General features: G+C 43.8%; 1 protein-coding gene across 1 annotated transcript in view; it reads left to right on the top strand.

The window, feature by feature from the left end:
• LOC310795686 (putative E3 ubiquitin-protein ligase HERC6) overlaps nucleotides 1-17,881 on the top strand; it is a gene marked incomplete at both ends in the record, with an annotated part of 143,213 nt that overhangs the window by 115,691 nt on the left and 9,641 nt on the right. Inside the window, 5 exons of the mRNA XM_083657755.1 lie at nucleotides 47-192; nucleotides 9,754-9,773; nucleotides 10,040-10,226; nucleotides 10,519-10,670; nucleotides 16,596-16,727. Coding sequence (XP_083513881.1) covers nucleotides 47-192; nucleotides 9,754-9,773; nucleotides 10,040-10,226; nucleotides 10,519-10,670; nucleotides 16,596-16,727 — 637 coding nt within the window. The remainder of the gene's footprint in view (nucleotides 1-46; nucleotides 193-9,753; nucleotides 9,774-10,039; nucleotides 10,227-10,518; nucleotides 10,671-16,595; nucleotides 16,728-17,881) is intronic.

Here is a 17,881-nt window from a genome sequence, read left to right as displayed (position 1 = left end):
TACATCTCATCCATTTTCTTCTTCACTGTTGGTTTTGCTCTTCCAGCCGTCACACCCTGGTATTGGGCTCCTCAGGCCAACTGTGGGCTTTTGGCAATGGGGTCAAAGGTCAACTTGGGACTGGAGCTTCAGAGGGCAGTCTGACTCCCACTCTGGTACACCTTCCTGAAAGTGCAGCAGTCGTACCAAAAGGTATGTATGGGCCAGTGTTGTATAATGAGGCGGATGTTGTGAAAACACCTTCGATTTTGTTCACGTTTTCTAACCCTTTGTTCACACCAGGCGCTTAAAGGATGGCTTTACCGGTAATCAACCCACTTATAATCTCGGTAATATAAGCACATGGGCAGTGTTTTACCTTCTCTCTCTGTTTACCTCACGAAGGAAAATGCTCCTGCTGCTGCCTGCAGAAACTCCGCCCCCACCAGCTGCAAGTCATTAAGGCTTGTTAAGGCTCTCCATGCGATCCCTCCTGGATGTGTGCATACTTAAAAAATAAACAATAAGAGCCGCCCTCCGGACAGATTCTGCCTCTCCAGCAGAACTTCCGTAGCTGCGTTGTGACGCGTTGTGACGTAAAACACGTCACAACGGCGGAAATTGGAGATCTCTGTGAGCAAAACAGAGAGAGAAGGTAATCACTGCCCATGTGCTTATATTACCCAGATTATTGATGATACAAAGTGGGTTTGATTACCGGTAAAGCTATCCTTTAACAAGCAGGGCTGAAGCCTCAGCACGTGGCACGTGTGCGGCTTGTGTGAATGGTCTTGCCTGTTAACTCATTGAGTGCCAATGACGACTATCGTCATCAATTCAAATAGTAACGTAGAGTGCCAATGACGACTAAAGTCGTCAATTGCGTTTTTTTGACGGTGGGACGTGGATCAAAGCCTGATGCATCTCCTGTGAAAGTATGGGGGATGTCGAATGTGTAGAAGCTATTTTACGGACCCATTAGGTGGCGACAGTGCTCTCCAGATTAGAGAAAGGTGAGGAAAAAACAGAGAAGAAGTCATGGGGAAACGGAAACCGCATCGGTATGCATCGATATGCATGAAGCATAACGTTAGCTGTGCCTGTGAACAGCAGCCAAGCTGCTGCCACAATTGAGCCCCTCCGTCTCCGCTGCGATAGCCCCTCCACATGATTAGTTGCCGACACCAGCGTCTTTCTGAAAAGTTACATTATTCTCAGCTGGAAGCGCTGGGAGCCGGCGACAAAAACGGCGGAACGCTGTGAAAAAGCTGGGCGTAGCGCACTTTTCAGTGCAGAGCAAACGCAGCAGAGAGCCACCAGAGACACTCCCACGGAGGTGGGGTGTGCAGTTGAGGGGGGTGGGGCATGCAGGGCAGCATACAACAGTGTTGGTGTTGTGACAGCAGGCTCGATGGACAGATTGCCAAAGACAAGCTAGAATATCTGATGCCCACCAGCAGTAAATCAAGACCAGCAAGAAGGTGTAGGGTCTGCGCACGCAGGGGCCAGCGCTGCTGGTTGCAGCTAAAAAATATTATTTTGCCAAACAAAATTCCTTTGTTTTCGCTGTTTTATTGAAGAAAATTATTTTTGAGGTGTCACTACATCAGAAAATATTAGCTTCAGAGTCAGTGATGTGCTTAAAATGCTTCATTTCACAAAAGGCTGATTATCTCAGCTTCTAGTTTGAAACGTCTGTTTTTAGTGAAAACAACCTATCTTCTACTGCTGATAACTAAAGAACGGAAAATGATATCAATACACTTTTTTTTGCTGATGATACAATAGAGTCTCATCGTTCTTTGGGCATGTTCGGTGTTTACATAGTAATATCACACAATATTCTGTGGGCCTCGAGAAATCACTGAAAACGCTTTGAAAGGGCTGGCACTGGGAGCATCTGTTTTCCAAAAGTGGCTGGCACTCAATGAGTTAACAAGGATGCCGAAATGAAACTGCGTGGCTTCAGCGTGGTTGAGCTTGGCTTCGGCGTATGGTGTGAACGAGGGCTAAAATCTATAATTATCCACGGAAACGCATTCGATGGGTTGCTATGGAAAGTTGATTAACAAGTGTGGACTGTTAATAAAGTTGATAAATAGAGTTGATGAGTTAATAACTGTTTTATTTAGGGCTGAACAATTACTGTAATCAAAATGTTATCGAAATCGCAATATGGCCTATTGCAATTTTCAAATTGTTACAGTAAAAGCAAAATGTGTCTCAAAGTAAATATTGTCATGCTGCAGATATGTCCTGGCCTCTGAGACTTAGAAAAGCTGAACAGACACATCTGCATCTAGAATGTTCAGTCAAATGATTTGTTTGGGAATCTTGATTTGAGGAATCCCTTTTCAATGCTTTTACGTGATATGGTAAGAGAAAGTCTGTCACACCTTGGTTTATGATATGTTGGTGTAATAGTAGCAGATTCAAATGACATGTCTGAATTTGTTTTAATTTGTTTGACCAAGCAGACATGAAAATAGCAGCTGGGTGGGATACAAGCTTCAGCTACACTTCGCTTATAGAGGTAGTGTATTAAACTTATTCCATTTAAAAGACCATTTTGCCATATGAATCAAGATGGCTGTATGTTAAGTAGACTAGTGTTTTCTCCCCACTGCAGGTCCTTAAAAATGCTAAAATCAAATCCTTAAAAGTACGGTATACTATGCAACTATTTCACCAAAAAACACTATATACACTAGAGATGCACGGATGAGCTTTTATGCCACCCTAATCCGTGTGTATGCATGAGCCATCCGCCCGCCATAAATCCGCGCAAATTATTTCGTACTATTTATAGATCCGCGCCCGCTGTGCACCCGACATTTCACAACGCTATGAGCGATTTGGGTAGATTAATTTACTTTAAACGATTAAACGACGATTTTCAGACGGCAGCCCGTCTTTATTGTCACACAACACACTACAACACATGCATGCGGCCACTACACACACTCATGCTGATGGTGGCCGGTGAAATATGTCCTCTGCATTTGACCCATCCAGGCTTGTCCTTTCCTCCAGGGGGCAGGCCAGGAGCAGTGGTCGCTTTCTCGTACAGCGCCCGGGGACCAACTTCGGATGTTGTCGTCACTGGTCGGATGACGATGACGATCTGATCTTCTGCATGTTTTTAGTGGGGGGGTTATATACGGAGGAACCCCCCTGGGGGAGCACGGGGAGAACATGCAAACTCCACACAGACAGAAAGGCCCTTACGACGAGATACCCCACCTGGGCAGTAGGCACTGAAGATATGGGGGGGAACACAACCACAGCGCCCACAGTGTCCCAGGCGAGAATCAAACTCAGGACCTTCTGACTGTGAGGCGACAGCTCTACCACTGAGCCACCGTGCCCCACTACACTACTGTTTCTGCTGCTGTCGGTGCGATCGCTGCAGTCCACTCCAAATAAACTTACGGTACATGCTGTATTATAATCCAGTCCAGCACTTGCCCATGTAGCATACTAGGCTAACGCTATAGCTTTAAGTTTAGATCAAGACTGGATTGAGCTGTATGGGAAAATAATACTAGCGTGTTGCGTCTTCTCTTCCAACGTGTCTTCAGTGGAGACTCCTGTTTTCTGGTGACATCATTGACCATACTGTGTAAGGAGTTAGGAAAGAAGGCATCCCATTGCGTGCCTATTTGTTTACTACTGCCTTGGGTCCTTGGGGGTCCCTGCCACCTAACAATAGGCGGCTAACATGTGCCTGACGAAAAATTAAGCTTAAAATACATTCATATACTAGATAACGTAATTAATATTAATGTTCCTCATTAATGATACATCATTTCACTCGGCCGCAACCCATCCGCTATTAATCAGAATCTTTATTTCTGTGATCCTCCCCGCCCGTGGGGCGGGATATCCGCGGTCAGCGCGGTTATAACTGCAGCCCGCGCATCTCTAATATACACTCATACAAAAGGTTCCCCTCTCAATCATCACTTCTGACCTATACAATTGTGTGGCAGTGTGTTTATGTGGAGAGACACTGCCCCCTGTCTGTATTTTCATGTTTTAACATTGTTTTGCTCTGCTTGGGATGTTTCTGGGCGGAAACTTGTTCAGAGCCCTATGTGGGGGCGTGTAGTGCCCAGCCACGTGTAGTGCCCAGCCAATAACATCGCTCAGCCAAAATATTTGACTGGTACTCTTAAGGCCTACAATATAACCCTTCATCTGGAGGCAGAACTCGCCATCTTCGGCTGGTCGGAGACCTCTCTGGACTTCCCTACAGCTGTGCAACAGTCTCTGACACTGAGGACAACCATTGCCTAAAAACCCATTCTGAGGGAATCGAAGTCCCCCTCTTCACCTTCTTTTCAATTGTGGTTGACGGACATGGGGCCCTATTCTCCCACAGGCCTTCGGCGCAAAAACGGGCCTTAAACGCAAAAAAACGTGCCTTGCGCCTGTTTCGGGAAGATATCAATATGGCTTTACGCTGCCAAATGCGCTTTAGGCCGAATGGGCGTGGCGCAGTCCCAGAATGGGCCAGAGTGGGCGTGTCGGCCTTAAATCTCGGCGTACTGCTATCTTCCCACCTGGCGTAAATTTAGCGCTTTGCGCTTTTGAAAACCAGGCCTATTCAGTTCGCCAGTTGCGCGGAGCGCTCCCCTCTGGCTCTCTCCCTCCCCTCTGGCTCTCTCCTCTGTCACCCTTCTCTGTGTCACTCTCTCCCTCTCTCCTCAGTCTGACAGGCACAATACGACTGTCTCTCTCTGACTCCCTCGCTCAGACAGACACAACACACGTCCTATAGGAAATAGCAGTTGTAAGTTCACTGCCTGTGAATGTCCCAGCATGCAATTGGGTACTCCATTTCGCTACTAAATAGCAACCAAATGAGGCGAAATAGATATAAAAGGTTGATCTAAAATAATGTGTAATGGTAACACAGCCTGCAATTGTAGAACATTTCAATATTGGACCAAATAAAACATCGAAATTAAAACACCACCCTAAGTGAAACATATATGTCCTCCTGGGCCTATATATATCTCTTGTAGATTTAACGTGATTTAGATAAGTGTTAGCGGAACGCGCTTCTACTGTCATGTGCTATACTGTGATGTCCGCTCCAATAACTTGGCCCTACTTCACATTTAGTTTTACAATAAAAACACATTTATGCAATGACTTTACATAATGTAGGGTATATTTATGTGCATCATTCTACCTGCAGCAGGGGAGAGAAAACGATATCGTTCTGGACAAACTTTCACCAATATAAAATTAATCTCATCATATAGGGATAGGCTATATTTTTCTAGCTGATGCCTTTAGAACATTCTTTTCACTTTGATCTTGCTATAGTGTAGCGTATTTACATGCTTGCAGTATTTAAACTGCAGTTAGATTGGTTTGAGAAGCATAATAATATGGAATAATAGCCTATATGGAGACAGACAGACTGGATGAAGGGAGGGGGGGGGGGGGGGGGGGGGGCAGAGCGCTTGGCTTCTGTCTGGTTTTGCTGGACCACTGGAATTGGAGCTTAAAAGGCAAGCGTGCGATTCGTTTATTGCACTTATCCAATGAGCATGACGGTGCATAATTTTACGCTTAAAAGGCGTGGTTGTAATGCGGTTAGGTTAGGGTGAGGTTAGGGGCGGCGGGTGACTTGCCCGGCTGGTTCCTCATGGACCCCTTGCGTGGGACCCCATGCACAACATCTCTTACAACAAGCACATAAGCACCCTATGCGGCTGCTAGCACCACGTTGTAATATTGAGTGTTGATATTATATGTATGCTTTTCTTTCTTTTCCTTTCCTGTGTCTGAGCCTGTTCGTTTGTTATGCCTCCGCCGGCGATAGCCAGGCCGGAGGTATTATGGATCCGGGTTGTCCGTCCGTCCGTATGTACGTACGTACGTTCGTACGTCCGTACGTCTGTACGTCCGTACATCCGTACGATGTTTATTAACGCGATATCTGAGTCAAAGGTCAAAGGTCAAGGTCACTGTGACCTCTCAAACGCCATTTTCAAGCTTGTTAACGCGATATCTCAGGAATGCCTTGACGGAATTTCATCAAATTTGCCTCAAACATCGACTTAGCCTCAATGATGATCTGATTAGATTTTGGTGGTCAAAGGTCAAGGTCACTGTGACCTCTCAAACGACATTTTGAAGCTTGTTAACGCGATATCTCAGGAATGCCTTGACGGAATTTAATCAAACTTGTCTCAAACATTGACTTGGACTCAAGGATGAACTGATAAGATTTTGGTGGTCAAAGGTCAAAGGTCAAGGTCACTGTGACCTCTCAAACGCCATTATCCAGCTTGTTAACGCGATATCTCACGAATGCCCTGACGGAGTTTCATCAAATTTGCCTCAAACATCGACTTGGACTCAAGGATGAACTGATTAGATTTTGGTGGTCAAAGGTCAAAGGCCAAGGTCACTGTGACCTCTCGAACGCCATTTTCAAGCTTGTTAGCGCAACATCTCACAAATGCCTTGACGGAGTTTCATCAAATTTGCCTCAAACATCGACTTGGACTCAAGGATGAACTCATTAGATTTTCATGGTCAAAGTTCAAGGTCACTGTGACCTCACGAACGCCATTCCCAAGTTGGTTAACGCAATATCTCAAGAACGGCTTGATTGAATTTCTTCTGATTTGGCTCAAACACAGTGGTGTAGTCTACCTTTTTTCAGAGGGTATACTCTGACTCTGACCCCCCCTTCCCCCCTGGACGGGGGGGGGCGTGGTTTCGGCCAGAAGTGGGCGGAGATTCGACCCATTTTTTGTTGTTGTTCCTCCCGAAATTTGCAGAATAGCTTCAGCCATCAGCTTCATCTTGCTTCTTCGGTCGCTATTCTGTCTCCTGAAGATTTGTTTGCCGACGGGGAGAAAGCCCCACGTGATAGCCACCCGTCAATCTCTCTCTCTCTCTCTGCTCAACACCATTTTATTTTGAAATTCAGTTGACTTTACCATTTCCCACGAATATTGTCGCGTTTTTCTTTCCTGGCTTGACAGAAAAAGTCTGCCTTCACGCGCCTTGAAAATAGAACTCACGTAAAAATCGGCGCAGCTCAGGCGAGGCGTGGGTACACGGAAGGTTCACGTTGAGGCGCCCTGTGTACACAGCCTCATTGACTAAAAAGGACGCCTATTTAAAAGCGTGGGTAAAGGCAAGGCTTGGGTGCTGTGTGTGAACGTAGGGTAACACAGAGCGCACAGGGTGAATTTTATGAATGGAAATTGAAAACGATACGTATCATAGCGCATTTCCCAGTGCGCATACGCAAATCTGAGTCATTTCGCAGTGTGTATACTGCATATACCTGCGTGGCACGTAGACAACACCCCTGCTCAAACATCGACTTGGACGCAAGGATGAACTGATTCCATTTTGGTTATCAAAGGTCAAGGTCACTGTGACCTCTCGAATGCCATTTTCGAGCTTGTTAACGCGATATCTCAGGAATGTCTTGATGGAATTTCTTCGAATTTGCCTCAAGCGTCCACTTGGACTCAAGGATGAACTGATTAAATTTTGGTGGTCAAAGTTCAAGGTCACTGTGACCTCACACACCTAATTTCCAAGCTCTGTAACGCAACATCACAGGAGCGCCTTGACAGAATTTCTTCCAATTTGCCTCAAATGATGATTTGGACTCAAGAATGAACTAATGGCGGAGGCATAAGTCCGCGTTGCGGTCGTTCTAGTTTTGTTCATGTATTGTTCTAAGTAAAATTGAAAATACAATTATTTGTGCTTTTATAAAATAACCGCTGTGAAACTATCAGAAAAACGTTTAATCCGTTTAATGCGTTTCAACGGTTTTGCGCTGCTCGCTCTCCCCATTTACTGTTAACCTTGCTCGACCACACAACACAGAACAGAGCGAAACAATGTGAAAACATGGAAATACAGACAGGGGGCAGCGTCTCTCCACATAAACACACTGCCACACAATAGAGCTCAACAGCCACGTGACGTAATTTGCCCCGGAAGTAAGTTCCACGTCCATTTTCTCCATAGACATTTCGATAAATCAAAATATAAGAGTTTTAAAGCTCGAACCAAGCCAACAAGTCTTCCAGAGAATCTTGATGACCATGACCAACAAAACTACAAAAGGAAACCAACATGGAAGCAATAACCACTAATGCAAACTGTGTACTCTGTTCAGAAGAAGAAAAACATAAAGCTGCTGTAAAAAGCCAGCAGCCATCATCACCCAATATAGTTTCACATCAGGAGCATCACAGCCTGATTTTCCTTCATATCCCCCATATTTTGTTTTTGCCAGTATGGATGTGAAATAGGTCTTAAATTGCATTCATAATGGTCTTAAAAAGTCTTCAATTGAACTGAACCTGCAGGAAGCCTGGAGAGAGCAGCTACATGTAATTGGGAGGCTAGATGAGACCGATCTGCAGAATTACCTGGAAATGGAAGGCAATAAAGATGACCACAGGTTCACTTTTATAATTACATTTTTCTTATCTAGTTGCACTAGTAAAACATCAGTTGTATATTGCTGTAATATTTGTGGTGCTTTACAATGTATAAACTATACTTTCTCCAACAGAGAGATATTGTGGCTGTTTCTGACAAGTTCAACCATTGTTGCTAGCTTCACAAAAGCCAGGTATGTCCTGTCTCTCTCTGTCTTAGGTCTCTTTCTCATATAAGCTGTTTGGTCTGCTTTAAACGCGCCAGAGTTCCTTTCCTCGGATAGTCCACTTTGTTTGGGGTGGTGTGAAAGTGCAAACGAACTCTGTGGCGGAACAAACAAGCGAACTCTGGTCCGCTTGAAAGCGTAGGTCTTGGTTGGCTTCCAAGTGAACCCTGGCGCGGTTCGTTTGTTGTGTGAAAGCAAACCGGACTAAACACAAGAGCAAATAGGAAGCGCCAGTGCATCTGATGCACTCATGATGCACTGCATGCGCATCAGGAGTGGAAGATGGTAGAAGGGAGAAAAACAAACACTGCGGCATGTTTGATTGTACGGTTTTATTTGTGCTTGTATTTGTAGATAGTTAATTTGTAATTAATACTCTCCAATTCGAGTGGATGGTAGTCTATTGACAGTAGTCTTGTATTTATACTGTGTTTTGTACTTGTGTACATCTATTTTGGTCTGACGTGAAATGTGTCCTGCCAGATCACCCTTGAAAAAGAGACCTTGGTCTCAATAGGTTTTATTTTCTAGTTAAATAAAGGTTTGAATGAATGAATGTACAGAGAGGGCTGTTTGTCCTAGGGAGGACCTCACGTCCGTCTGTTCCATTAAGGAAGGGGGCGGGGCTAGGTAAAAAAGGCCAAAGCCAGGGATAGGAAGGTCGTAGATAGTCGGGATTTGAGGGGTGAGTAGGAGGAGTGGGTGGTGGGAGGGGGCGTTGCGGTCAATGAAGGGGGCGTGGCTAGAGAAAAGGGGCCGTAGCTAGGGTTAGGATGATCATAGGAAGTCGGGGTTCCAGAGGTGGGTAGCGGGACTGGCTGGGGGGATGTGGGTGGTTTAGGCATAGGGTAGGGGTAGGACCATCTTCCATGCTGAAAATGATTAGCCGTGTGGTTGAGGTACCCCCAAACATTGCCTAAAGTGCCATAAGGGTGAATGTCCACACCATGCACCGTGGGCTTCAAGGCACTGTATTTGTGCTTGTATGAGTCAGACATGGATGTAGACTGCAACTTGACTTGTTGGCGGAGGCATACAACCACGATGTGGTATTCTTAGTATTTTCTCTCTCTCTCATGCTGTGCCTTGGGTCTTTGTCTTATCAGCGGGCTTCCACCAGACCCAGGTGCCTTAACTGTGGACCTTGAGGCTGCTGTCCGATTTTTGGACCAGTTGCTGAAAATACCGTGGATCAAGCAATCAGTTACGAACAGCCTTTACATTTTCACATTATGCACATATGTCATGTATTGAGTCAATGATTAAAAGTTAAACAAACTAATCCTCCTGTCATGTGGCGACCCGTAAGAAACACTCATTTCCATAATTACAAGGCAATGAATGCATGTGTTTTAAATGTTGTCTTATCTCATTGTTCTCTTTTTCATATAGGCAAACATGGCATTGGTAGTGCTAGTGGAACATCTTTTTGAATCAGGACCTGTCCTGAAATCACCAGAGATCTACATGATTCTGCTGTCGTGCTCCCTTCTTCAAGAGGACGAGCGTGTCATGAAGACAGTGTTGCCCTTGGCAATCAGTATTCTGCAGATGAATGAGAAGAGCCTGGCAACATTACGTAAACTACTCTTAAAGTTTTCACTTCAGAGGTTTAGTGAGGAATGTGTAAGAGGTTAGGCTTAGTGCTGTTTACAATACCACAGTACCTTCCTCAGGGAAAATGAATATGGAGTGTGGCCATGCAAAAATCACCAATATAATGCTGAGATTTGGATCCTCCCCTTTCTTTTTTACTTGAATTAAAAGCTTACCTGGAACATGATGTCCTAAATAATGTTCATGTGTGTGTGTGTGTGTGTGTGTGTGTGTGTGTGTGTGTGTGTGTGTATGTGTGTGTGTTGTTTCTGCAGGAGGCTGGTGGTCTTCCCTGGCGCCCTCCATCATGATCAAGCACATCATGGTGTTCAAAAAGGCGCTGGCCTTCATGCTCAGAAACCCCGCTGTGCAAACTCGCTCTCCTGCGGTCAGAATGCTGATGGACATCCTCAAGATGCTCTACAAGGTCAGATAGATAGATAGATAGATAGATAGATAGATAGATAGATAGATAGATAGATAGATAGATAGATAGATAGATACATTGATGGATCGACACACTTTCAGTCTGGGATCAATTAAGAAATCATATTACTTATTCTGGTACTCGTCCTTTGCCGGCCATAAACGCAGAATTTGGCCCACAACATTTTGTCCATCATTGGTCAAACATTTTATGACTAGATGATATTTGAAAATATGTCCAAATTAATTTTAATTGAATTGTAAATGTAAATTAGTGAATGAAATTTAAAGTCGAGCTGAAACGCCATTTGCACCCTTATCGTGACGTATTTCTGAGTGAAACAGAGAGGTGGGACATATCGTTTGGAGGAGTTTGATTTGACCGTTGAAAGGTGGGCGTGTCTGGGACGAGGGACTGACTGAATGTGAGACGAGTGCCCTGCAGTGCCAGTCCGATACATAATGTATTTTCCCGGACAAATCTGAAACCTACCGGTCACGTTTCAATAACTATGTTTACAAACACAGTATAATGTAAATACAGCGCTGTGCACTGTTCACTGCGCCGAGCCCCAGAGCAGAGAACTGGTTAGCGGTTGCCCCCGCGAGAGTGCTGGCTGCTGGTCTTGAAGTGGGCCACGAGCCGCGGTAAATAGCGATATTCCTGGAATGGTAGTTAACGAGCCAATGTCCTTTGCATTCATGGGATAGCAAAGTTTGCCCATATAGGCAGCCATGTTGCAAGCATTCCTGCTTGGAATTTTCTCCTAGTTATGAAGATTGATTAACAGCTGTCATGTTACATTATTGGTTGAAATTAGTAGTACAGTACCAGCTGATGTAAGCACATTGTAGATTTATGTTTTACATGAAGAAAACATGGTTGAATTTTGATAGAAAAGTTAAAAACACGCACATCCAGGTCGAATCCGGCAGGTGCAGAGCTGGAGAGAGGCTGGAACAGTGAATAAATAAAACAGCTCGCAGACTGCAAAGGCTCCAGTGAAAAATATTTATTGCACCGTTCTGGTTACGTTTCGAGCAGACTGCTCTTCATCAGACAAAAGGACAGAGTGAGACGCCATCTTAACACATTCACTGCCAGACGTTTTTTTTACTGTAGGTAGGTTCTGCCAGAGGGTTTTTTTGAGGATTCTGACTCATCTTTCAAGACCCGAGGATTCTTTTCTGCTAAGATTTTGTGAACACACAATATCTCAAAAGAACTAATAGAATGTGTGCTTTCTCTGTCTAAAAGAGTTAGTTTGTAGAGTTAGTAGTTATGTAAGCATTAGCAGTTGAATACAGCATGGTTTCAGCGTCAGAAAAATTATTCAGAGATAAACGGCTTTTTGTGAAATTCGATAGAACAGTCACTTTAACCATTCATTTTTGGCATCAGTAAGACGTCAGACATCTAAACAATAGTTTTGAACAGTAATTTCCTCCATAACAGCAGGAAACCCCCCTCTGCTTCCAACTCCTCCCTCCGTGGGCGTTCTTCTTGGCTGCAGCGGCCGTGTCACAAGCTTGTCACCAGTCTCACTGCTTTGCTGCTGCTGCTGCCTGTCTGCGCGGCCGCTGTTTGAGGAAGTCTGGATGGACTCGCTCGCTTCTTGGAGTTTTGGTTGAGAGCTTTGATGAAGCTTTTGCGATTCTGGTCATATTTATGCTGCGTGTTTCAAAGTGTGTTCCACCTGTAATCTATTATGCAAATTTGCAATCCCGCATCGCCAGCAATCAGCGCGAAAACGAAAGCGTTTTCGCCAATCCATTTTCATGAGAATGGCTGCTTTTTGCTTGCCTTCCTCTAGTCAGGAGGGCACTGTCGCCACTTAGTGGCTCGGTGGAATGGGTTGTAAACGTTCGGTGGCTCCAATAATTATATAAGAGATGTAAAAGGGTTAGATGCACATCCCACGGTCAAAAAAAAAAAAACAATTTTTTTGACGGAGTAATACGTCAGTGGCAGTCAACCGTTGGATTTTTTTTGACGGAGTAATACGTCGTTGGCAGTGAACATGTTAAATACCCTCATGGTCAAGTCACATGACTCAGTCACATGAGTACACAGTCATGTGACAATGGAGTATACAAAGAAGAGTAGAAAAATACATATAACGTTACAGTACAAGTGAAATCAATAGTGCATGTGAAGTGAGTGCAACATCAATGTTGTCAAATCAAGTGGAGGGAGCAGAGAAGGACACTGTCTCCACAAAACACACAGTCCCTGAAACAGGGAAGTGTGCACAGATAAACTAATGGCCCATTTCCATCGCAGGTAGTAGCGCGATCCCGCTCCGCTCGACTCGATAAATTGTCTCATTCCACCTGTAAAAACTGTTACAGCACGGGTTGTATTGGAGTCGAGTCGTGCTACTTTTCGTACCTGCCTCGTTGGGGTTCTATTCTGTCAACCCGGTACCATACGGTGATGGGAAAACATTGTTGACGACTGATTGGTCAGGCAGAATCGTGTTTACTCTGTCTATCCTACTGACTGTCAATGCAATGCTGCATACCAGTTTAGTGGTGCTTACCTTCTCTTCTGTTGTGTTATTTCCATCAGTCTTTTGTGTTGCTGCCTTCGCCTCTGGTGAAATAAAGTTGTGGCGGTGGTTTCAATTGTTTTCAGAGTGAAAAAAGTCCGCTGCTCAGGAAGCTCCTGTGCAGCGCTCCGCTAGGCCGCAGCGGGTCTTTGGTGAAGCCGCGGTCTTGCCTGGTGAGAGGCCGCGGGGTACAGGCTTCACTCTGTTGCGCCTCTCCCGTCCGCGCGCAGCGCATGCCTGTGAGTTTGACTAACTACAAAGTGATATCCATTCTCCTGGCCGATTGTCACATTTGCCCATGTACACTGTAGGTCATTTAGAGGCACCAGTATTTCATAAACAGTTTAAAAGTTCTGTGGATGGATTTAATTGTAACGTTATGGTATAGCCTACTTCGGCTATAAGCGAAGGACAGATATGCGGTCGCTATGACGACCAGCTGTGGGCAGGGGCAGATGAACGGCGGTCGAAGCAGAACATCCATCGGGCCGAAACGAGTAGAGCCGACTGGTGACGAGCTGTGCAGGGCAGTAAAATGTGGTGGAAATGAGCCATAAGATAGCTGCTCAATGTAGCAATTGGAGCAACAAGCAATGCAATCAATAATCAATAATCAAACTGGCAAAGACGCTCATTCATGCACATTGATGCTATTTTTAGTAATGACTTTCAAAATGGATAATACAGGATAAGTGTCCTTGCACTAGGGACAATCCACTCTTACTAACATGTTTCTGAGGTTGGGGGATCGTTTGAAAACGCCAGTGGTGAGTATTGGATAACACAGGTAATCCTGTTGTCTGTGGTTCTGGGTCTGGTGCTATTGAGACACTCAGTCTGTGTGAGGAGATCGAAGCGGTTGGAGGCTTGGGTTACCCATTCTTTTTTGAGAAATCTGTTCTCCATGTCCGTTTTGTGTTTGTGGTAGTCTGTGTCAGAGCTGCAGATACAGCGTATTCTGTTGAACTGGGAAACAGGGAGACTTTTCTTGAGGGGTGTAGGGTGAAATGACTGACCATGTAAAAGTGAGTTTCTGTCAGTGGGTTTTCTGTACAGGCTAGTGCTAAGGTGTCCATTGTCATTGATGATCAAAATGTCCAGAAAGTTCATTTTAAAGTGGTCATGTGTCATTGTGAATTTGAGATGTGCATTCTGAGTATTCATGAAATTGTGAAACTCTCTCAGTTTCTCCTCTGTCGAGGTCCATATGAAGAAAACATCATCAACGTACCTTTTGTAAGTTGAGATGAATTGTAGAAAAGAGTTCTTCTCAGGGTTTAGTATGATCTCCCACTCCATGAGTCCAACATAAAGTGAGGCAAAACTAGGGGACATTAGAGTCCATGCTGACCCCGGAGACCTGCAGGAAAAAATCATTGCTGAACATGAAATGTTGTTGGTCAAGACCAATTCGATGAGTTCCAGTAGGCACACTGTGCTTGGTGCACTGGGTGTGGCAGAGCTTTGTTCTAGCTGGTGAAGAAAGAACTCAGCTGATCTTAGACCCCCCTCCTGAATTTTATAGAAAAATCCAAAGAAATGTAATTTTTGTGAATTTTTAGGCGTGCATTGTTAAATAGGTGCACTCTATGACCAGGGATGTGATCTAAAATAAGTCATTTTTCATTTCAGCTTGATTTTACTATATTTTATGCAAGTTAATCTGTGTTTTTTTCACAGGCAAACAAAATTGGAAAGCAAGTACCGCTGAATACCTTTTATGTGGATGAGATCACTGGTAATGTGCAGCCACTAGAGGATGTCCATCTGTGGCGTACATGCTCAAAATTGGAGGTTAGATTTTTTTTTTCAATTAAATTCCACTCACCTTAAGAATTCAAAAATACCTATTTCTGACTGTCATCAATATTTATAAACAGGAATTCTCTCTAAAAAAATATTGAACTGTCTTAGACATAGGAATAAGAAGTGAATCTCTAGTGAGCCATGTTGCTGCTCAGTGATAAATTATGTATATTGTTATAAATGATGAATCAATGTTTTCTTAAAGGATACAGAACAGATGCCTACCATCTTCTGCCGCTACCCGTTTCTGTTAAATCTGTGTTGCAAGATGGCAGTCTTGAACATCCATGCATACATAGCAAAGGTATAGATTAAAAATACATTAATTTATTTTTTTTACTGAAAAGTCAACTTATAGTACAGTTATGATATACCAGTTATTTACCAGCTTCCAAAATATATCTTGATGAACATGAACTTGAATGAATACAGCATATCAAAAATGAGAATATTTTGGCAAAAATGAACACAGTTTAATTTAAAGTAAAAATTTGATATTGCTTTTTATTTAGTTATTTACTGTTTGTTTATTTATAGTAGCTCTTTATTGGTATTACGCTTCGTTCACACAGACAACCTACGCCTTGCCTTGCCTCAACCCACGCCTACGCCGAGCTGGGCGTGAACCTGTTACACGCTTTTGCGATCACACCGCACGCCTTTTGCACGCCGAACCTGGAGCCGAGTCACAAGCGCCTCTCCTCTCTCCCGACTGTATTTTTTCACGTGTTGTCCAGAATTGTCATGGGTAGCCTCTAGGTAAAATAAATCTGATATATTTAATGTTCTATTGATGCTGGATATGTATAACCAGGTCTGACTATAGTCGGACATTTTAGAGAGGTGATCTTGCAAGAATATGTGCTGGCACCCCAACATTGTCCATCTTGCTTCTTCGGTCGCTATTCTCTCTCATGAAGATTTGTTTGCCGACGGGGAGAAAGCCCCACGTGATAGCCACCCGTCAATCTCTCTGTCTCTCTGCTCAACATGTTGTAGTAACTCCATTTTATTTTGAAATTCAGTTGACTTTGCTATTTCCGACGGATATTGTGCGTTTTTCTTTCATGGCTTGACAGAAGAAGTCTGCCTCCACGCGCCTTGTCGGCTTCAAAATAGAACTCACGCCTATTCGATAAAATCGACAAGGCACAGGCAAGGCGTGGGTACACGCAGGGTTCACGCTCAGGCGCACGGTGTACACAGCCTCGTTGACTAAAACGGACGCCTATTAAAAAGCGTGGGTAAAGGCAAGGCATAGGCAAGGCTTGGGTCGTCGGTGTGAACCCAGCCTTAAGGTGTTTGAAGGTCATGAAAAATGCTGAAATGGATTAGAATCTGCTGCAAAGTTGAAGTTGAAATAGGAATGTTATACGGTATGCTTGATAGATGATATATTTTCCATTAACATTTTATTACATGCATACTGTTGATTTCATTGCATAATGCAGCTGCTGTTATACGGTAATTTGCCCTCTGTGTTTCCTTGATTAATAAGGGCCATTGTTTGTAATTTAGAGAAAAAGCACCATTTTCTTCATGACTTAGCTTTGATGTGGCCCACTGAGTCGATGGTCCATCCCCCTGACTCCCCCCCTGCCCCGGTCTTGCAGCTGAAGCTCAGACAGCTGCACCTCATCGAGGACACCTTCAGACAGCTAGCTGCAGCTGACCACTGCGCCTTTGAGAGGGAACTGTTGGTAAATATGTTGCTCAAACTTTGGACGCTTGTATTTTGTAGATACATTTGAAAACTAGCATTTTTGGATTTTGAAATGTATTATTAACTTGTCTAGCTTGATTCCAGAGTAAAAAAAAGACATTTTGAGAGGGGATGATTCCAAATATCAAACATGGTAATAGAGCCATATGATTTCCGCAAAATGGAAACAAATTATGGAATTTTGTAATAAAAATGGAATCAAATGCAAAAAGTACACCTAATTATTGTAGTAACCTAAATGATTTCATAACTGTAAAATAGGCAGAGAGAAATAATTCCATTTTCGATTAGGATGTTTTGAGAGAGGGGGTCGGTCTTGTGGGGGCCCTTACGTCACCTCACAACTTGGTTTTCACTTTGAGAAACATGTCAAAGAGGCTGTCTGAGAGAGACAAGTCATAAATATATATATATATATATACATATATATATATATATATATATATATATCCGAACCCCTAAATTAAAAAATAAAATAAAATGGGGGGCGACGGATTTCATATGGCCGTACATGGTTATCTGAGTGGAGACAGATTGTTTTCAACAATTATGGGATAAGACGTTCCTACGTCAGGATGCATGGATATTTCTTTAAGACATTCCTGGCCACGCCCCACGCCTCGTCTATAAATCACCTGTGGAGGCCTATTTATACAGTCTATGGTGGAGGCGTGAAACCACTGATAGTATTGATGGACTACCGTGTCTCAAAGCAGCCTTAAAGTCTGCAGAGGCAGTGTCTTCACTGAGATAACAGCAGTTACCATGTAACTGTTTTCTATCGTGTTCGACTCTACCTCTCAACTCATTGTTTTCAACAATTATGGGAGGCCTCTTTAAAGTGATAATCTGGAAGATTTCACTTTTGTTGTCTCTGACAACACCAATGGCTATGACCAGTAATTGCAGGTGAGGTCCACACAGTGTCGCATATGTGATGTGAAGGTTTTTTTCTTCTTCTTCTTCATACATTCATACATTCAAGGTTCAAGGTTTTCTTTATTTGTCTCCCTTGGGAGAAATTTGTCTTGGAGACAGGGCCACAGCTACATACATAGATACACTTAACAGTCCTTAACTAAAAACACCAAGAACATTACACATACACCATTGCACATACCCCCGTGATAA

The sequence above is a fragment of the Poromitra crassiceps genome, assembly GCF_964638095.1.
Source record: "Poromitra crassiceps genome assembly, chromosome: 21".
NCBI classification, from domain to species: domain Eukaryota; kingdom Metazoa; phylum Chordata; class Actinopteri; order Beryciformes; family Melamphaidae; genus Poromitra; species Poromitra crassiceps.
This window is presented reverse-complemented; position numbering and strand designations above follow the sequence as displayed.